The sequence below is a fragment of the Callorhinchus milii genome, unplaced genomic scaffold, assembly GCF_018977255.1.
Source record: "Callorhinchus milii isolate IMCB2004 unplaced genomic scaffold, IMCB_Cmil_1.0 Scaffold3, whole genome shotgun sequence".
NCBI lineage: Eukaryota > Metazoa > Chordata > Chondrichthyes > Chimaeriformes > Callorhinchidae > Callorhinchus > Callorhinchus milii.
In genome coordinates this window covers 15,274,621-15,295,714 of record NW_024704744.1, presented here as the reverse complement: position 1 = coordinate 15,295,714, position 21,094 = coordinate 15,274,621, and the positions used below count along the sequence as shown (strand labels likewise).

General features: G+C 40.4%; 1 protein-coding gene across 1 annotated transcript; it reads left to right on the top strand.

Annotated features, from left to right (window-relative positions):
• The first annotated feature begins 541 nt into the window (after positions 1-541).
• On the top strand, positions 542-20,181 carry LOC103187123 (14-3-3 protein theta). The gene is made up of 6 exons (XM_007906487.2): positions 542-643; positions 1,370-1,889; positions 10,455-10,578; positions 15,460-15,623; positions 18,201-18,296; positions 18,980-20,181. Exons 2-6 carry the CDS (start codon positions 1,509-1,511, stop codon positions 19,037-19,039), a joined length of 825 nt encoding a protein of 274 aa, XP_007904678.1. The 5' UTR covers positions 542-643; positions 1,370-1,508; the 3' UTR covers positions 19,040-20,181.
• The last annotated feature ends 913 nt before the right edge of the window (positions 20,182-21,094 follow it).

Sequence of the window (21,094 nt, the reverse complement as noted above, 5' to 3'; positions counted from 1 at the left end):
AACAAGTTAAAACACTGTAAGCAGCGAAAGCTGATCGCACGTTCGCTAAACCCGGTCACATTCCCCGGCGCCGACCTGTCGTGGGCTGTGGTGGGGAGACCGGAGTGAGCAGTGAACGCCACCGGTTTTAGCAGTTGAATGTCGCTGAATGGCGGGGAGGAGGGAGGGGGGGAAAGCCTTTGGTTTCGCACCGAAACCTTCTGCTCCTGACACGAACCTCTTCCACGAAGCGCTCAAACCCCCATCTTGTCCAAACGACCTTTACTGTGAGGTCGGGAGCCGCGCCCTGGGCCGCAGACAGACACGGGCTGCCCGGGGGGGGGGGGGGCTCGGCTGACCGGCGCGTCGCCATGGCGACAGTAACGTCACCTGACCCTGCGTCTAATTGGAGGAAACCCCGTGGACCCCCCCACCCCCAGCCGCTCGCTGGCCATTGGTCGGACGCTGACAGCCGGGAGCGGAAGCGGTCGCACGATTGGGCCGAACAGCACGTCAGTCAGTCCGCGAGCGCGGAGAGGTCCCGCCCCCTCTGCCCGCCCACGGCGCGCGAGGAGGAGGAGGAGGAGACTGGAGGCTTCTTGTCGCCGCTTCTCCTTCCTGCAGCCAGAGAGGAGCTGTGGCTGTGCTGAGAGCAGTGTCTGAGGTGAGCGCGGGCCGGGCGGGCGGGCAGGGCAGGCGGGCAGGGCCGGGCCTGGGTAATGTGTGATGGGGTAGACGAGAGGAGGCGGATTGTGCTGAGGGAGGAGCGGTGAGCCCCGCACACGGTGACGGGCCGCGGAGTGCCGTGAGCTGAGCTCTGGGTTTGAGAGTGGGGTTTAATTCATGTCTTTCGTGTTGTAACTTTTCGTGAGTCGACCCCTCTCTTCCTCTCTTACCTTTACTATCTCCTCCCTCCTCCCCCCTTCCCTCCCTCCCTCTCTCTCTCTCTCTCTTTCTCCCTTTTTTTTCTCTCGCCGATTTTAAAATGCGCCAAGTCTCCCCGCCAAATATATAACATATATATATATATATTGCCCGTTTTTATACATATATATATATATCGATTGCACCTTTGAGCTAAACGGATTTTTTACAATTACATTTTTTTCAAAAAAAATAAGCCTCGCGACCTGTCTTTGTTGACCGTGTTTTATATTAGAAGAAAGTCGCCCTTTCCCTTCTTCAGCAGAGATTTGGGTTTAAATAAGAGATGAATATGTTTTACGAATCCAGACTGATAAAGAGATCTTTTACTCTCCGCCCACACACACACACACACCCCTCCCTCCCTCCATCACTCCCTCCATCACTCACTCACTCACTACTCACTCACTCTGTATCCTCCCGACGATTTATTCGACTCACTGACTCCTGGTCTCTCTCCCTGCAGTCTCCTTCCCTGACCTGAAGCCAAGTAAAAAAGCGGTGCTCAGAGACCAACAGACGACAGGCATCTCACACACACACACACACAGCCATACATACACACACCAGCCCCAGAGAGAAGCAGCACCACCATAGCATTGCAAATGGAGACGGTCGAGCAGACCAAGGCAGTGCAGGAGCAGACCAAGGTAGAGCAGGAGCAGAACAAGGTGCCTGTTGAGGAAGATAATTCGGAGAAGAGCATAATGATTCAGAAAGCCAAGCTTGCCGAGCAGGCCGAGAGGTACGAGGACATGGCCACTTACATGAAAGAGGTGACCCAGGAGGGACACGAGCTGTCCAACGAGGAGAGGAACCTGCTCTCAGTCGCCTACAAGAACGTGGTCGGGGCACGCCGGTCCGCCTGGAGGGTCATTTCCAGCATCGAGCAGAAAAACGAAAATGAAGACAAGAAATCGCAATTGGTGAAAGAGGAGCGGGAGAAAATCGAAAAGGAGCTCCGAGATATCTGCAACGAAGTTCTGGTAAGAAAGAGAACAAAGAAGGGTGTGGGGAATGCTCTCAATATTAAGTTTAACTCTCGTCTGAAATACTAGCCAGAACGCAATCTCCTTTTTTTCATAAATACAGTGAACAGGATGAATAATGAAATGCAACTCGAGCTGTCTTTATCGAGAGGTCATTTCAAATTTAAAAATCTACAAAGCACAAAAATCTATATAGTTGCACAAATCTTTAGGTTAGTAGAGGGTGCTCCTTGTAGATAAGTGCTACTAACTCAAAAATATTGAAAGTAGCTTGAAAGATTGTTTCTCTATGTAACCTAATAGTATTTTATACTTTGATAGACTTGAAATTGGCTCAAATTTTTCTCTTTAGTTTACCTGAGGCCTGTGACTTTTATGTAATAATTGGATTGTTAGTGTAGAATGTGTAATATTAGCCTTTTGTGTCCATAGAGAAAACAACTAGGTTTACTTCCTACTTGTATCATTCTGTCTGATGCTTGTTGTAGGTACACGGCATACATACTATTGAATAAGTCAATTAGTTGTTTCTTAATATGTGGCATTGATGTAGATGTGTGCTTTCTGCTCGACAGCAATATAGAAAGTTCACCGCCATCATTCATTCATTCCGTCCTAAATGAATGATTTTTTTCTCCCCCCCCATATCATTTAGTGTAGTTCTAGCTTTTTTGTTCTTACATAACTTAAGGATGTTTAATATGATTGTATATAGGTTGTTTTTTGTAGTTCTGTTACTAGAGAATGTGGCCGTTCGATTCAGATTTTACTTGAAATGCTTTAAATTGCTTATTTTGGAATCGATAGTTAATTTCAATACTGCACTGGGTGAATTTCTTTAGTAGCTGAAGGTCGCAAGACCAAAATTGACCAGTTAAGGCTTTAGAGTTTTTTTTAAAAAAAGTAAAAATAAAATTAGTTTCTCCACCCGCAACCCCCCCCCCCCCCCCCCCACCACTGATTTCCCTTTTCAGAGTACAGGTTTGTCCAGTCAGGGTTTTTGTTTGCAGAGGAGAGCCACGCCTTTTAGCTCCACAGGAACTAGCCAAATTTGTCAGCCTGAATTTGTAGCAGCTTGTCGTGGAATTTAGCTATCGGAAACATTCCAGATCAGTGCGCTAGTTTACTGTACTTAAATGCATGATGGAATTGACGGCAATAGGCTGGGGTCAATCTATCCAACTAGGGCGTGTACGCTGGGTGGGGTGAATTGCTGTGAATCATACCGTGTCTTTGATTTTAGTTGAGTTATTTCTTGTTCGTATCTTGTCTTTGCTGTAGTTGCAATGAATGACTTTGTAACATTTGCAGCAATTATACATGTAATAAATGTATCGCTTGACGTTTGACGAGCTTAACAAGCGCTGCTGAAATTCGTGTTCCAGCTCTGGCTGAGTTGGCCTGGTTTTGAAATGGAAAATGTCATTGCTTTCTGGACAAATGCGAAATATCCACTGAAATCCAGTGGATAGGAATAGTAAATGTTTAAAAGGAATATATTTGCTTAATCAACTTGCGCCAGTAGTTTTTTCTCTTCTAGATTCGAAGCTTCTACATGCACCTCGGATATTGTCAGTGAAATACCCAAAGCTTAAATTGAAGTTGTAACGTCGGCTTTTACAGTTCTGATTATTCTGGATCGGTATAGAGAAGGGTCCTAAATATGATTCCTTTGCTGTGTATAATAAGGTTCCCTATTTTGCAGCATTGAAAGTCATATATGCTGAAGCACGTATCAGTTCACCTTGCTGTTTGTCTTTCATTTTCCTTTTTCAGTTTGAAAGAATAAGACTCCTATTTGTAGTTGTATAATTTCGAATTCATTGCATTCAGAGACGCCGTTTCTTTTAAACTCAAATCTGTTGCATTAAATCTCCTGTTAGCTGTTAACTCTGCAGGTACAGAGTTCAGATGTAAAGAGTTGCCTTTTGTAATCAATAAAAATCTTCTGGAAGGGATTTAGGCTTATTAATAATAGTAATCCTTGCATTTGATACAGCGCCTTATCACATCTTTGAGACGTCGTAAAGCGCTTCACAGAATATACTGTAAAGTGAATTGACTGTATATTTGTAGGCGAAATGCAGCAGCCAATTGCGCACAGCAGTGTCCCATAAACAGTCATGGATTGAAATGACCGATTTTTTTTCTTGCGGGATTATTATCAGGCGTGTGGAGTAAGGATACTTGCCCAGTGTTTTGCCCTGCTGGGAATCAAACCCAGGTTTCTCGCTTGCGAGGCGAGTGCTCTAACCACTGAGCTACAGGATTTGCAGGCAGTTGGCAAAGCAATATGTCTGATTTGCATGATCGATCAGATTAAATGACAGTTGCTAGACAACAAATCAATCATCGTATTCTGCATATTTAACTTCTGATAAATGTGAAGTGTTTATTAAGCATGGAACAATTTTTTTGTCTACTGTGTAGGTTGGTTGTATAGACATTTGATACGTTTTGATCCTTTTAGTTAATTTGACTATTGGAAACTACTAAATTTTTAGTCTAAATCCTTTCAGGATATTTCTTTTATTGCAGTAGCCGCAGTCTTGATCCTTAATCTTACTGGATTACTTCCTGCCCCACCCACACGCATGCACTCTCACACCCAAGTAAAATTATAATAATTTAATATTTTCATGTAGGGGGTTAACTAAACGACACTTTGAACATATTTTTAAAAGCTGAAACCTGATTTTAAATTGCTTAATTTGAAGAATAATCTAATTTATGCCCCACCATGTTGGTACTCCCCTGAGAATGGGCAATCCAGGTCATGGACATTTCCATGGATGTAATTAGTGCATTTGATCTCCTGGGAGTTAATAGTTTAGTAAGGGACCTGTTTGCTGGTTGGTTCTGGAAATGAGGCAAGAGACTTTGCGCCTTGGAGAAGCTTGAGTGCATTTATAAAATTGAGCAGTCCATTATAATCTAGACATCACCTTCCTTGAGTTTTACTTTGTTGCCTCTCCGCTCATCAGGCTCTGGCCTGCTCCATGTCCCTGCCTGCCTCACCATCAGCCGTTCTGCCCACCCTCATCCCATAGTCCCTTTGCCCATCTCAAGACTTTTCTCTTTGTCCACCCGCCTAATCCCAACCACAGCTCAAGCGCAAATCTGAGACTGTCCAGTGCCTTAGGGCATCCTCCAGATGTGAAAGGCACCATACAGATGTAATTTGTTGTTGTTGCCGTTCTGCTCCATGAACAGTTCAACCTACGAATGTCACTACTAAATAAACACATGATTTTTGCCTAACTTTCCAGTTACATTCCTGCTTGAAGAGGAGGGGCAGAGAAGATAGCAATAACTTAGTGTATGTCACTGGTTCCCTGAAGGTAACAATCTATCCAATTTTATAAAATCACAGGATGGTCACAGTACAGGAGGAGTCTATGCTGGTACTAGTGCTCCAAGTACCATCCCTGTTTACCGACCCCTGTCTTGATTGCCTGAACGTATATCTACAACTTAAATACTTTTGATATGGATAGAGTAAGAAAATGCTGATTTATATGCACTGTGGTTCTAACATGATGATCCTTGCGTTTGATCGTGTCTATCAGGACATCTTAAAATGCTTCATGGGATTCACTGTAAAGTTTAGTGACTGTTCATGTGTAGGAGAGCATACTGCCTGTCAGACCCCAATTTCTGGATGAGCCAGAATATTTTCTCTAACTCAACATGGACCAAACTGTTTGCCTCCCATCAGTGCCTCCTCACCTTGGCCACTGACTGTATCGAATTCCCAATTACTCCCTCCAAATCGTAGAACTTGTGTGGAATCTCATTTGATGCTCAACTCTCCTTCAAAACTTTTACCTGGACTCTGGCCAAGTGTGCAGTCTTCCATTTCTGCAACATTGCTCGCTTTACTTCACCTTAATACAACTAAAACCCATGCACACTTGAATTTCCCAATGCTCTGATACCTGACCACCTCAGTTACACCCTACACAAACTTCAGACATCTGCAGCCTGTATCCTCTTCAGCACAATGCACCCTGAGCCCCTATGTCTTTCTGGTGTTCTACACTGTGACAAAAAGTAAGCCTATCCAGGATTATATAAACCTTTCTAGGTTTATGTTAGAATTGAGTCATTCAGCAGTGGATAAATTACCTGGAGTCGGATGCCCTTTCAAAATTGATGTTTCTCAGTTAATCATGTTGCATCCTAATGTACATTAGTCTTTTGGACAAATGTATGTACTGATCTTTGAATTTCTAGAGAACCTACAGCCAACTGATTGTGTGCTTACACCAGTTGGAACATTGAATTTTCTGCACCCAAGAGTCTCCTTGACATGTGCACTGACTTAAGTTGCATGGATATGTGCGGATATGTGCTGCAGTGAGAGGAAATTTGCCTGCAGGAAATACAAGTGCAGCACAATATTAGTTCCAATATATTTACTCACTTAAAACCTACTTACTGGAATTAAGTTTTGCAATTCGTAGATGAAACCACAGCAAATGTATCTTCACTTTTCTTATATAAGTACAGCAACTTTGTTTCTTAGATATTTTGGGGGTATTACTCTTGTCTCACAGACCAAGTGTAGAGTACCAGAACAGTTTGATTTACCTTTGGGCACATTATGTACCTTCTGTCGTCATCGTCCCCCACACGCACGTTCTCGCACACGTGTGCATTGTCCTCTCCACTTGGTGCATCACCACACAAACACAACAGCTTATTCCTGAAAACTAGGAACTAATATGAATCACCCCCCACCACCAACACCAGTCCCTAGGAACTAAATTTCAAGGTCTAAATCATTTGTACTTGAGATTTGTAAGTAGAATATTAGCAGTGTTGAGGTGTTGTCTCTACTTTTTACCCCTTCCTATGTGCTGCTATGCAATGAAAAAGATGCTATCTAAACTAGTGTTGACCGTCCCAGATGCTGAGCAATGTATCTAGTGTACATGTTTGCGTCCACTTGGTGTCTTCCTCATACATTCTGGATGAAATCAGGGGGGGTTTAAACTTGCATTAGTTTGCTCTGTACTGATGTTTAAAAGCAGTATAACCCACTTGTCTCCTCCCCCCACCACTGCCCCTCTTTGAATTGAATGGGAAATGCAGCGACATTTGAATGCTTTACCGGGCTTGTTTCATAGATGTAATTATTGCACTGTTCTGTAGTAAATAACTCTTTAGATGGATTTGATAAGGGATTGTGCAAAAAGCCCAGTTCTTTCTGATAGTCCAATGTTGAGGTGTTTGCTTAATTCTTTCCTAATTGTCAAATGATATGGGACCTGGAAGTCAATCTAGGCTGTGAGCTTGAGTGCGGTTCTGGAGGAGCACTGCATTTTGAGGTACTGTCCTTTGAATGAGATATAGTCGGCCTTATTGGTAGTCATTAAAGATGTCACTCATTATTTGAAAGAAGAAATTTTTCCTGATGTCCTGGCCAGGAGTCCTCCAGGTATAGTGGTCAGACACTTTATAGCTATTTGTGGCAACTTGCTGTACATATATAGTGCATGTTGTTTGTCTGTAAATGCATGCTCAATGCTTTACCACAATCACCAGTGAAACATTATAGGCTCTGTATCAAAACTAAGGATTGATGAATATCTTGTGATGATATGCAAAAGTCTGAAGTACTGATGGCTAATTGTAAAATCATGATTCCACTTACAAAATATCAGGACGTTTCTGTAGATCTTCACATGTATTTTGTTTTATATTGCATGATCTGTTGCTCTATTTGTATTGAGAAATGGTGGTTAGTTATATTCTAGCTGTATGTATACATGACCACAAATTTATATAATTTTGGCCTTCTAGACAGCTCATTATTGCTGCACATTTTGTGACTAGTCTGTCACAATTAGTACACTTTAGCAGAAGTATAGTTGTCTTGTGGGTGTCGCGTATGGACATGCTGTTATCGTGTAATCTAGTTTAGAAATGCTAATTTAATCACCTGGATGATCTTCATTTTATTTTTGAAATTCATGTTTAGGATGTAGGAGCACTTCTGGGTGTGAAGGAACAGTTTAAAAAGTTAAATAAATTTTATTCACTGATTGCTCATTATGGTAATCCATTGAGTGTTGCATTGAGATGTAGACCAGGAGGATGCCTCAGTTTGATCTATTAGATTTTTAGCAACCTGCAGTACAGTACTTGTCATTCACTGCTTCAAGGGGATAGGAAGAAATAGCATTTTATGTTGTGATGGTTAATTACAGTTGCAACACATGTTTTACTAACTAACCTTTGGTGCCAAATATCGGCACTTATCCTCCAGTTCTGGCATTAAGCACTGCAATCTGTGTCCATTCTCTGGGTGTGATGGGTGCTTTGGGTACCTATCCAATGTGTTATGTCAATACGTGACTGATTCTCGTCAGATTATGGTTTATCTCAAGGCACTGATTATGCAGAGATTCAGCATCCTTTCCAAGCTGTTCCAGGATCAAGGGCCAGGCATCCTTTTTCTCTGCATCTCTTAAATCTGAAATGGATATGAGGGGGGCTGGGTAGTGGTGGTCATCGTCTGACAAAAAAGCTGTGGACTCTGTAAGTCCTGGATGAGAGCTAGCTTTCTCCAGTTGAATGTGAACAAGACCGAGGCCTACCTGCTTGTCTCCTGTCAGTGCCTCCGTACCTCAGGCGCTGATAGCATCACCCACCCATGGATGCACTCTACGCCTCACTGAGCTACTAGAGAACCTTGGCTTTGTGTTTGACCCTCAACTGTCCTCTGTACCCCACATGACCATTCTGCCTTCCCCATCTCTGCAATGTCGCCCAGCTCTGCCACTGCCTCGGCCCTCAGGCTGTCGAGACCCTCGTTCAAGCCAAACCTTTGCATCCCTCCACCCAAGAGGATAGTTGGTACTTTGACATCAAATAAGCAGATTTGAGCCCTCACTTATTAGTTTACCAAGAATTCCCTGCGAGCTTCCTGGTGAAAGGCACAGCTCAGCATGAAATGTGTCACAACATTCTTCTATAAACAGAAAAGGATCGACACAGGAACACATTTTGCCCCAACCTTATGCCTATAGTCTGATGCTAGGAACGTACAAGAGTTTACGTAACTAGCATCTGTGCACTTTGAAGTCAAAAGCAGAGATGCACTGATGGGAGGTGATCTATTAAAGCTAGGTAAAACCTTTGGATTAATGCAGAACCCACCTGAAATGCTGGGCAACACAGTAAACATCACATAAGTCATATCAGTTTGGAACATACATTTAATATGACCAATGCAAAGTATAAATTGTGTGAAACTTATAATTAGGAAATTCAATGGGACTTGGGCAGATGTACAACTTGGATAAATATGATTTATGCAAATCAGATCTTTGTGAATTTTACTATACTGTATTGGCTGCTGTCTTAGATTGCCACTAAATTTTTAACCGTAATAAAACATCTATGCCTAAAGAACCTTTCTTTTTTGGGTTTTGTGAGTGTGGCAATTTGTGATGGGTAGTATCCTCTGAAATCTGTCCCCAAGACATTGGGGTGGGAGGAGAGAAGAAAACAAAAACAAATGACTGCATGAATTTGGAATGTTAAATGTCATACAATTAAAACTGCAGAATGACGTACACTTGCAAGATTTCTATAATTGTGTTTGGTCCAGACGGTTTCCTCTTGATAAACATTAGTATTGTACAGTGGGGGGCATGAATTGTTTTTCCTGGGTGATGTTTGAGGAATTTGACACAGTGATAAAGCGATGGTCTGGCTTGTATTCCTCCTGTACAAGCTGTGGCGTTCCTTACATTTTGTTGATCAATAAGCTACTTATGTCAGGAAATTAGTGGTGATGTATATTCTGTTTGCAAAACAATTTATTGAAGTGTTTTGTGCATTTCCACTGTGTAGCTCCAATATTTCACTTGGCCAGGCTGTGAATCGAAAGCAGCTATATTAACTTACCCAATTTTTTAAGAGGAAGAAGAAAAATGCAGTATTCAAGTGATATTTTGATGCAATGCTTTGTCCATGATTTTTTGGACAGTGCTTTGTTCTGCTACAGATCTTTGTACGTTAAACTGTGCTTGCCTCAGGGTGGACATCACCTAATGCTAACCCGTGCACGCTGCAAAGCTTATCTTCTGTTCAGTTCAGAGTTTTAATTTCCCATTAGCCATTTGATTGCTCCTTCACTAAATTGGATTACAACCAGGTTAGCCATTGTAAACCTTTCCAATTTGCTTGACTACATTACGAGGCTAAATAACTTTGGTGAGTTAATATTTATTTGTGGCATTGGTCATGACTTTAAGGTATCATCAAAAGATATTTTAGATTTGGAAAAGAAAGTATAGTGTAGGTACTGCAAAGATGGCTTCAATAAAACGTTGCAACAAATCTACTTACTAAAAGCCTGTATCTTAAAATTCCTTACAGCAATGGGTTTTAAGTCTATTGTAGCTTTATGTCTGGACTAGATATCACTTAAACCAAGAGATCAGTGCTGTCAAATGGAAGAGCTACAACCTTATATTGAAATATCGCAATTTGGCAGAAGATAGATTCAAATAACTGGTGATTTGATATGCATATTTTTCTCTCTAGGGATTGTTGGATAAATACTTAATTGCCAACTCTTCGAGTTCTGAAGGCAAGGTCTTCTACCTGAAGATGAAGGGAGACTACTATCGGTACCTTGCTGAAGTTGCTTCTGGAGAGGACCGAAAAAGTAAGCAAACCTCTCTTTACTAAAACATTTGAACCATTTAAATATTGAAAGATTAAGATTGCGGGTAATATATAACATTGATATATTTTTTATATATCAATGCATCTCTAACAGTTGAATGCAGGAAACCACAACACCTCTGAATTCTATATTGTATTGAATGGTCAAGGGATGTAAGATACTTTGAATAACTTTTAGGTATTCATGGAAGAATTTTCAGCACAAAATGAAATAAGAATGATAGTTCAAATTACAGGGCGACGCTGGCTTTGTGTAATTCCACTTGTATACCAGTTTCACTATGACTGAGCTATACGAGTGCATGAAGGAAGTAACATCACTGATGCTTCCTGTACATTTATATAGCACCTTTCATGTTAAGAGGACCTCTCAAACTGCTTAATATTGCTGGCTAAGGTGGGGTGGAAGCCGAAGGAAGATAAGTTATGATCCTGGAAGACCTAATCAGTAATATTTTTTTTAAAAATGTGCCTCCTTATAAGACTGAGTCTTGGGTTATGGACCCAAAGCACATGTTATAACAACTTACATTTGGCATTCGTGTAGCACCTTTCACAACAGGAGGATGCCTCGAAGCCTAGGGTGGGTCTGTATGTGACAAAGTGGTTAGTTATTAACGGGCCCAGATTGAATGCATACAAACTTACTCACAAAAGTTGGCGAAACTGGTCATTTGTGTCAGTGGTAACTTGTCTCTCGAGTCAGATGGTTGTGAGTCAAGGAGATGAACTTGTATAATCTAAGCTGACACTAATGCAGTGCTGGGGGGGTGAGAGGTACATTGTTGGAGGTGCTGTCCTTTGGATGAGACATTAAGCCACGGATATGTCTGCCTGTTCAATTGCACATTAAAAATCCCATTCACACTTTTCGGAAAGAGAAGACAGTTTCTCCGGTTGTCTGGGTCAAAAATCCGCAAAACAAAGTTGGTCACTCACTCCATGACTGCGTATGCTGTGCGCAATCGGTCTGCTGTTTCGCCTGCAAATGCACAGCCAGTCCATCACAGTAAATTCTGTGAAGAGCTTTGGGACATCCTCCTGATGTGAAAGATGCTATACCAAATACAAGAACGATTATTATTCAATGACTGTGGCTGCCAGGTTTCGCCCACAAAATATACAGTGAATTCACAGTATATTCAGTGAAGTGCTTTGAGACACCTCAAAGATGTGATAAGGCTCTATATCAAATGCAAGGATTACTAATATGGAATGGGGGATTGCTATCTCCAAGTCATTGAAATTGGTAGATATTTGATATTGCTGTTGAGGGATTGACCTACCAGAGTAACTGATATAATAATAATCCTTGCATTTGATATAGCGCTTTTCATGTCTTCCAGACGTCTCAAAGCGCTTTACAGAATATGCTGTAAAGTGAATTGACTGTATATTTGTGGGCGAAACGCGGCAGCCAATTGTGCACAGCAGTGTCCCACAAACGGTCATGGATTGAAAATGACCAATTTATTATTGTTTTGGAGGGATTATTATCAGGCGAGTAGAGTAAGGAAACTTGCCCAAGAATTTTGCCTGGCCTGGCATTTAACCCAGGTGTCTCGCTTGCAAGACGAGCGCTCTAACCATTGAGCTACAGGACTCCAGTACACGTCTTTGAAAGGACTGCGTTTCTCTTAAATTGCAGCATGAGAGGGTGTTGGTTCTTTCAGTGTAAAGATAGTACAATGCACTTCTCTCAATATACATTTTTACTTATCATTGGTTTATATATTTCAAAATCTATTTCCACAATTGAAATGGAAATGTAGTGTTTTTGGAATAAACATATTCTGTCTCGCACATTTTAACCATAAACCAAAGCTGTTTTGGCTCTATACAAATGTAATTTTGTGGTTGTTTTTAATGTGCTTTGGGACAAAGAGTGGAAATTTAAATAGAAGTAAAAGTCACAAATTTGAATGTTAAGTTTCAACTAATTATGGACTGGTTTCAGAAGAAACTGCTGCTCTGAAGAGCCGTGTTTAAGTAATGGCATGTGCAAAAAAAAAAAGCAAGTGTTGGATTCAATTGTCTTGAGGGATGAGGAAGAGTGCTAGGTTGGCACTAGTAATAATGACAGAGTTGATATAAATGTATATTTCTTTGGTGCTTTTGATTCTAGAGGTTGTACCTAAATTTTCTTGATATTCAGAATGTTTTCTCTTCTACTCTACTAATGGTGCTGGTAAATTTAAGAAACCGTTGATTTATAGTAGCCTTTTAGCATCCAGTTAAAATCATTTAAATCCAAGCTGCAAACTGCACCAGAAAGTGTTCCCATAAGTGACAAATGTATTTGAATCTGTAGCTACCTTAAGGTTCCAGTAATCTATCTATGTGTATATATATATATATATATTTGAAACTTTAACGCAGAATAATGAAGCATTTATATAGCGCCCTGCCGTTGGCTAGTCTTGGAATGCTTCACATTGGTGGAGTCAGATGTCAAGTAAAGAATGGAGGGGACATGACCACCTGTGTGGTTGAAGATGTAGATTTTAAGGTTGCATTCCCAGACTGGAGTGGAGGGGGGAAATGAACATAGGAACAGGATTAGGCCATTAGAGGTCTTCAAGCCTGTTCTGCTATTTAATTAGATCATGGCTGATCTGTACCTCAACTATTCCTTTCAATTCTAATTTCTCGCTTTCTCCCCGTATCTGTTAATACCTTGGCCTACCAAAAATCTATCAACCTCACTTGAAGGTGTGGATGGATCCAGATTTCGACCACCCCTTGAGTGGAAAAAATGGAGGTGGGGAATTCCAGAAGTTGGGAGAGTGGTGACTGAAGGGCTCATTGTTTAGTGGCAAGGCATTTTACTGTGAAGTGTGGTTATTGTATGTTCTGTAAGTGAAATGTTCTTGCTCAGAGGTGTACACTGCTGAGTAATACAATTGCAACATGCACCTCATTCCTGCCTTATTTTGCATACATCCAATGGTGATGGATAATCCTAATGCAGGAGCAACGTTTTTGCCAGCCCGCAAAGCTGCTCCTGTTGGAATATAGGAAGGATTGCAGTCCAAACAGTTTCATTGAGAATAGGGTCATTCTAAAGTGGGATATTTTGGTTTTGGGCAGCATTGTTGTACAGGATGACCCTGTTTATTAAATGTTCTTGCAAAAGCATGAGATTAAAACAAAGTTGTCCCGTGGAGTTTGTGGTTATTGAAGCGTGGAACCATTTCACTGATGTGTATTGGAGGCCTGATAATCTGGAAGCAAGACCAGGAGCATTTTTTAATGTGTAGATCAATCATAGTGCATTGTTTAGTATTTTGCATCCTAGCCAAAGTTTTAATAGGGTTGTCTTGTACTTTGGGTGCAAAGGGTTCTAGCTAGATAATTTTTTATTAAGCAGAGTAATTCATTTCAATTCTTCTGTACATTTATAATTTGAAAACAAAATAATTAAAATTTCTGTGTTAAAATTCAAGCTTTACCTATCGACCTAAATTTTATTGAACAGCAGTAAAGAAATGCATGTTAGATGTTTGCTCTTGCATAAGGGACAAAGCAGATGAAAAATTACTATTAATCGTTTCCTTATGGAAGATAGTTATACATAATACTTGCTGGTCCATATTAAACTAGAGGATTTTGCAAACTATTAAAGGTACCTATTCTGTCATGTTGCTGTTATGAATGTGATTAAACTTAGCAAAAAAAAGGTCACTTATTTTGGTTGACCCACAGTTTAGATGTTTATCTGAGTGTACTTTACTTCATTTTTTTTTCCCCCATTTTTGCAGACCTGATTGTGCATTAATTGAATCCTGGAGCTTAATAAATGTTAAAACAATTTCCTGTTAAATAATAAAAATGACATGGAAAACTTCTGCTGGAGATTGCTCCACTGGAGCTATCTATTCTAATCCTAATTCCTTGTTCTTTGCTCAAACATTTATAGTGTTCCTCTTCAAATATAATTTGAAAATTACTTTGGGTTTAATCATTATGTTAAAAAATACTGGCAGTACCAAATGTACATATTGCTGACATATGTAACCATTACTTTGTTTTCATCCACAAAATATACAATCCATTCACTTTATAGTATATTCTGTGAAGGGCTTTCAAATGTCTCACAGACATAAGGTGTTATGTCAACCTCTGAGATGAATCCCAACTCCAGGTAACTGGTCTGCTCCTCCAAGTCCTACATACAATTGGTTGGTTAGTCAATCCATCATCAAGTGTGCTCTGGAGTACTATGGACCTGCCCGATTCAGGTACTGGGCTCTCTCCTGTTCCCGCGCACCCCCCCCCCCCCCCCACATAATCATTAACTGGTCATGAGGCAGTTAGGAAACACAAATTACAAAAGGCAAAATACTGCAGATGCTGGAACTCTGAAATAAAAGCAGAAGTCTGGAGAGAGGAGAGCGAGTTAATGTTTCAGTCGATGGCCTTTTGTCAGAACTGAGGGACATTGCCCCTTTGACAAGTTAGTTCCGGGTCTTGGTGAGGTATAATTAAAGGAATAGAATACAAATTTCAGGAAATTATGCTAAAGTTGTACAGTGAACTGGTCTTGACACTTGGAATATTAAATAATTCCAATTCTGCCCCAATATTAGTGTGACATTGGAGGAAATGCAGGTTGATTGGTGTTAAAATTAGGCACTTGAGATATGAGGAAAAGCTATAGAAGTTGAGGTACATAGTTTTTTTTGTGTGAACATTTGTATGAATTGCTTTGCAATTCAAGAATTTGAACTATAAATTGGCAACTTGGTTTCAGTTATACAAATGCTTAATTTTGTGGTGGCATTAATTTAGCATGCTCGCAGCAGCTATTGAGTTGAAGATTCACAAGTGAACTAAATGCTTATTTGTTTTTTTCTTTCAGAAACGATAGACAGTTCACAGGCAGCCTACCAGGAGGCGTTTGATATTAGTAAGAAAGCAATGGAAGCAACACACCCAATCCGACTGGGTCTTGCTCTTAATTTCTCTGTGTTTTACTATGAGATCCTCAACTCTCCAGAACAGGCCTGTTTACTGGCAAAGTCAGTAAGTAACTTTTTAAGATTATGAAGTTGCAGTGTTCATATATTACAAACTATTCAATCTGCCCAAGACGTACTTGGTTTAAAAACTCCACTTTGTTCTCTGCTTGTTGTAAAGAATGGTGCCTTATACCACATTAATTGCTAAAACGTCATGATCTAAACGGAGGCAGCGATGGAAAGTTATAACCCCAGAGGAGGATTTTTTTAACATAACACTAAATGTAATATTAATAAAGCCATAAAAAAGGCAAACCCGGCATTGCGGTTCATTTCTAGAAGGATAGAAATGAAAAGTAGGGAAGTTATGGTAAACTTCTATAGAACCTTGGTTAGACCACACTTAGATACTGTGTGCAGTTTTGGTCCCCACATTATTAGAAGGGATGTAGAGGTGCTAGAGAGGGTGCAAAGGAGATTCACAAGGATGATCCCAGACGTGAGAGGAAAGGCTGAACATGCTTAGACTCTTTTGAAAAGAGGAGATAGAGGTCTTTAACATGATGAAAGGTTTTGATAGGGTAGACTTAGGGAAGATGTTTCCACTTGTGGGGGAGACCAAAACCAGGGGCCATCAAACGTCCTGTAGCTCAGTGGTTGGAGCACTCGCTTTGCAAGTGAGAGACCTGAGTTCAATTCCAGGCAGGGCAAAACCTTGGGCAAGTTTTCTTACTCCATTCGCCTAATAATAATCCCTTGAAAAAAACAGAACAATAATAAATTGGTCATTTTCAATCCATGACTGTTCGTGGGACATTGCTGTGCGCAATTGGCTGCCGCGTTCGTCCACAAATATACAGTCAATTCACTTTACAGTATATGCTGTGAAGCGCTTTGGGACATCTAGAAGACTTGAAAAGCGCTATATCAAATGCAAGTGTTATTATTAAATAGATCAAATAGAGAAGTTAGAAGAAATTTCTTCACACAGAGAGTAGTGGGAATGTGGAACATGTTACCACAAGGAGTTGTTGAGGCAAATAGCATAGATGTATTTAAGGGAAAGCTAGATAGGCACATGAGAAAGAAAGGAATAGAAGGTTATGTTTGAAGGCTTAGTTGAGGAAGGGCAGGAGGAGGCTCATGTGGAGCATAAACACCAGCATAGACCAGTTGGGCCAAATGGCCTGTTTCTGTGCTGCATATTCTAATGTATTCTAATGTAAGATTCTATAGGAGGAATGGCTTTTTTAAAAAAATGTGGTTTAAATTGTTCTCATTGCTAAGCTGCACAGCAAGCAATGTTTCACTACATTGTTTAACAGTTGAACAAATTTATAAATAAATGTGCTTTTTGGGGACCCAGTTTCAAGATCTATATACACCTTGGTTACATTTGTGTACAGTTCTCGTTACCATATTACGGGAAGGATACTGTAGTATTAGTGTAGTATTATGAGGATGATAGCAGGCATCAATGGATACAGAAAAATTGGACTGGTTGAAGTTTTTCTCCAGAGTTGAAAATTGAGAAGGAACTTGATAGTGCTTTGATACGATAGTCATTGATGTGCTGTTTTCACTTATTAGTGAATAAAACGAGGGGACATAAACATAAAACAGCTAGTAGTAGATCTAGTAGTGAGTTTAAAAGAAACTTTACACAGAAGCTTATAAAAATGTGGAACTTTTTGCCAGAAGATGTGGTTAAAGCCCAAATCAACTTATTTAAGGGAACCTTGATGCACACACAAGGTAAAAGAGAATGGGAGAGGTGGGGACCTATGTTCAGTATAAACACTGGCATAGGCTGTTTCTGTGCTGTATCATTCTATGTAACTCAAGTGGGGGCTCAAACTTATACTTGTTGGATGTCAATTGACCAATTACTGACCTGACTATCCTTCAGGGAGAAGTAAATAGGATCTCCCGAGTTGACTCCACTGTGCAATGCTTCAATGGATTGTCAGAACCAAGTCAGCCCTCTGTGGTGGTCTCAGTAAACTAGTTTCTGAGCCAGGTGTGTACACTCTAGGACATTGCTGATAACACACTAGGTAGCGTGGCTTGTTACCATGACTTGGGGAGTGCACTGTGGTATGGATTCTTCCCACTTGGCTTTTAATAACCCTGCCTGCCAAATCCCTGAATATCTCCCAACTATCTCAGTTGGATAAGCAGCTGGATGCTTACCAGACAATGTTCTAAATGGCAAACTAAACAGGTTTTTAGGAGGTTAAACTCCAGCAGTACTCCAGTATACAGTCTGGGGTTCTCGAATTTTGGCTCTCGCTAACCTGTGCCTAATGCACTGCGAAAGTATGTAAGCAGAGTATGTCCCTCCAGAAAGAGTACCCCTTCCATTATTGACATAGAATAGGTTGTTTCCATTGGGGAAACCTTAATCATGGTGAAGGATTTCTGCAGATTGTTATAGTTGGATTCAAACCTTCAGCCGACACTTGGCTGACCAAAAGTCAATGGTACAGTATTAAAATTAGCGTCATTTTATTTGGGAAAGTCAATTTGAAGTGCATCGACACCAGTCCATGTTGGCAGAGCATCTGAGATTTAGGAAGGTTATTTTAAATGTGATTTTTTTTTCTCCTAATATTTGACTGAGCTTCCTGTTTTGTGTTAGGCTTTTGATGACTCGATTGCTCAGCTGGAAGATTTGAAAGATGATTCCTACAAAGACAGCACCCTCATCATGCAGTTGCTTAGAGACAACCTAACAGTAAGTGTTTTGTTTGAAGTGCATTTCCATCACTCTTCCTGCATGAAAAATGTGGTTAATTTCATTCAAATCCAAGTTAGAATTCCCTCAGTGGGTTAGCAAGTATATAATGAATAGCTGAATCGTACATGTTCCAGGTCTGACCTGATTTCAGCTTTAGGATTGTTATAGTTGGATTCAAACCTTTAGGTGACAGAAGACAAAATCAGCCAAGGTTTCTGAACCCTATTCTGAAATCCCTGGTGACACGTGTGGTTGCTGAGCAAGAATATGACTGGGTTCTGCAGAGATATCACCATTCTTGACTTTACCTTTTCTCTTCTCCCACCTTCCCACCCCCATGCTCACATTTTGTTAACCTCAGACAATAATAGCTGTGTTAATATAGTCTAGTTAGAAGGATAAAAGACTCGCTTTCAGTAAATAACAGTGGTGAAACAGTTGAATTATACACAGATTGCTCTGTTAATGTATGGAAAGATTGCTTGAATTTATTGTGTATTTAATGTATAGAGTGTGGATGGTATTTACTAATTAGCTGGATTTTAATTCATGATAAGAATATTCAAACTAAATTGGAACCATGAATATGAATTCATACACACCACAACCAAATAAATGGTTAACTAAAACAATGTATGCATGCATAACATTTATACTAATGAAATGTTCTTTCTCTCTAGCTATGGACATGTGATAGTGGAGCAGAAGATGCTGAGGCCACTGAGGCTGGAGAAAACTAAATGCTCATAGAGTCCAATCCCCAGAACCTTTTTACACGTTTCCATTCCCAATTTGCTCCACTCAATTCCTATAGCAATGAAAGCCCATCGGTACTATACTGAATAGCTGTGTATGGAAAATCCAAAATTTAGTCTTTACACACACCACAGCTTTAAAATAAATCCATTCCTTGGTTTGTGTTGGTTGTTTGGCCTTCCTGGTGTGCGGTTACTGCTGTAGAAGAGTATTAATAGCTTAACTTTATAACATGAGTAACTTCCAAATGTAGAGGACAAAAATGTTTCATATTGTAAAACAAAACTACAACAGATACTTAAAAGTTGCAGTGTTTGTACTATGTGAACAGTCAAATGGTAGAAATTTGCTGTACTAGACAGTAATCGGAGTATACTGCAGAGCTTTTTATATATTTTTTTGCTTGTGTCCCTACATGTGCTTGAAATGCTCTTCCCATGGCCCCTTTCTTGGATTATCCTGCAGATGTTAGCTTGGATGTGCATTGGCTCTCTCCCCTCTTTCCCCCCCCACCCCCATCTCTCTAGTAAAATAACCCTGTGCTACTAATATTAGCATAATTACAGAACAAAGTGGTTGTTGCACATGTTATGCAGGACTGGCCTTGTGCTACGTAATAGGGTGAAAGATTACTTATTTTTAGGAAATATTGTGGGACCCAAGGCATTAGAAATCAAGTTTAAAAAATTATACCTGTTTAATACAATTTTAGTGTTCTGAGAATCACTGTATTCTTGGCATTCTGAGATTCACTTTTTCTAAATGAATAAAGCATCCATGTAATTGTAGTATTCACTTTGTATACTGATACAGCATGTTTCTGCTAAAGTGAGGCTGTGCTTGTGGATGACTGGAAATCACATGCATGCCCTTTGATACACTGGAATGGGAAATGCAACTTTGTTCAGACTGTGCCGAAATATAATTTTTTTTAAAAAAGCATAGTACTTTTCTTTTCAGGTTTGTGCACATGTTCAGTTTGTCAGTGATTGTTGAGAGATATAAGCCACTCCATTGTGTTGCTAATCATTGATCCCCTCCCTCTCCCGAAAGCCTTGTGGAAATGTTAATGCCCTTTGTAATGGCAATGTAACATGAAATAAAATGACATTTTATAAACCATCAATATCCTGTGTCTTGTCCTCTGAATAATTTCACATAAGTGTTTCTGATGATGGCTTCTCCTGCCCCACATAGTCATCTTTGTATGTCAGAGTTCTCTTCTCATCTGCATGTTTCACCTTGGTGACATTCACAGATGTTGAATAAATTTCTACATGACAACAACAACAAAGTTACATTTATATAGCGCCTTTCACGTTGGGAGGATATCTGCCAACACTGAAACCTATCTCTGCTTCTTGATTCCCACCTGGGACTTGAACTTGCATTGTTTTTTTTAGTTACAGGTCTATTCATGTTAGGACAAGTCCTGGATAAGCGTTGGCTTTCTTCAGTTCAATGAAGACAAAACTGGGACCCCATTCCTACTCTGCTCCAGCAACACTTCCATGTCTCTGGTTCCAATTATTTCAACCTGGTTCTCTTAATCCCACTGAGCCAATGTGTAATCTAATATTTCTATTTGGCCCTCAGATTTTTCCTGTATTCGGCCAAGACTACATCTTTTCCATATTTCTTGCTCCTGTCCCTATCTCATACCCATTGCAGTCCAAACCCTTATCCACATCTTTATTACTTCTAGTGATTTGTCTAATGCTCTTTTCCCCAGCTCTATTGACAGGTTCCTGCTCATCCTAAATCTAGCTGCAACTATGCTTTGCATGGCCATTAATCCTGTCCTCATCTGGTATCTAGCACAACTTCAGACTAGATCCTTGCTCACCTAAAAATCCCTACCCGCCCTAGCTCCTCCCTACCTTTGTAACCTTTAGCCTCATTTTTATGTTTGTCCCCATAGGTCTGTTTTGCCCCATCAGTGGCTGAAGCCTGTTTTGTATTTAAAAGTCCCTGCAAACCTATATTTTCAGTAAGCTCTCTCGCTCTCCCCTCCTTCCCCCCCACACACATACACACAC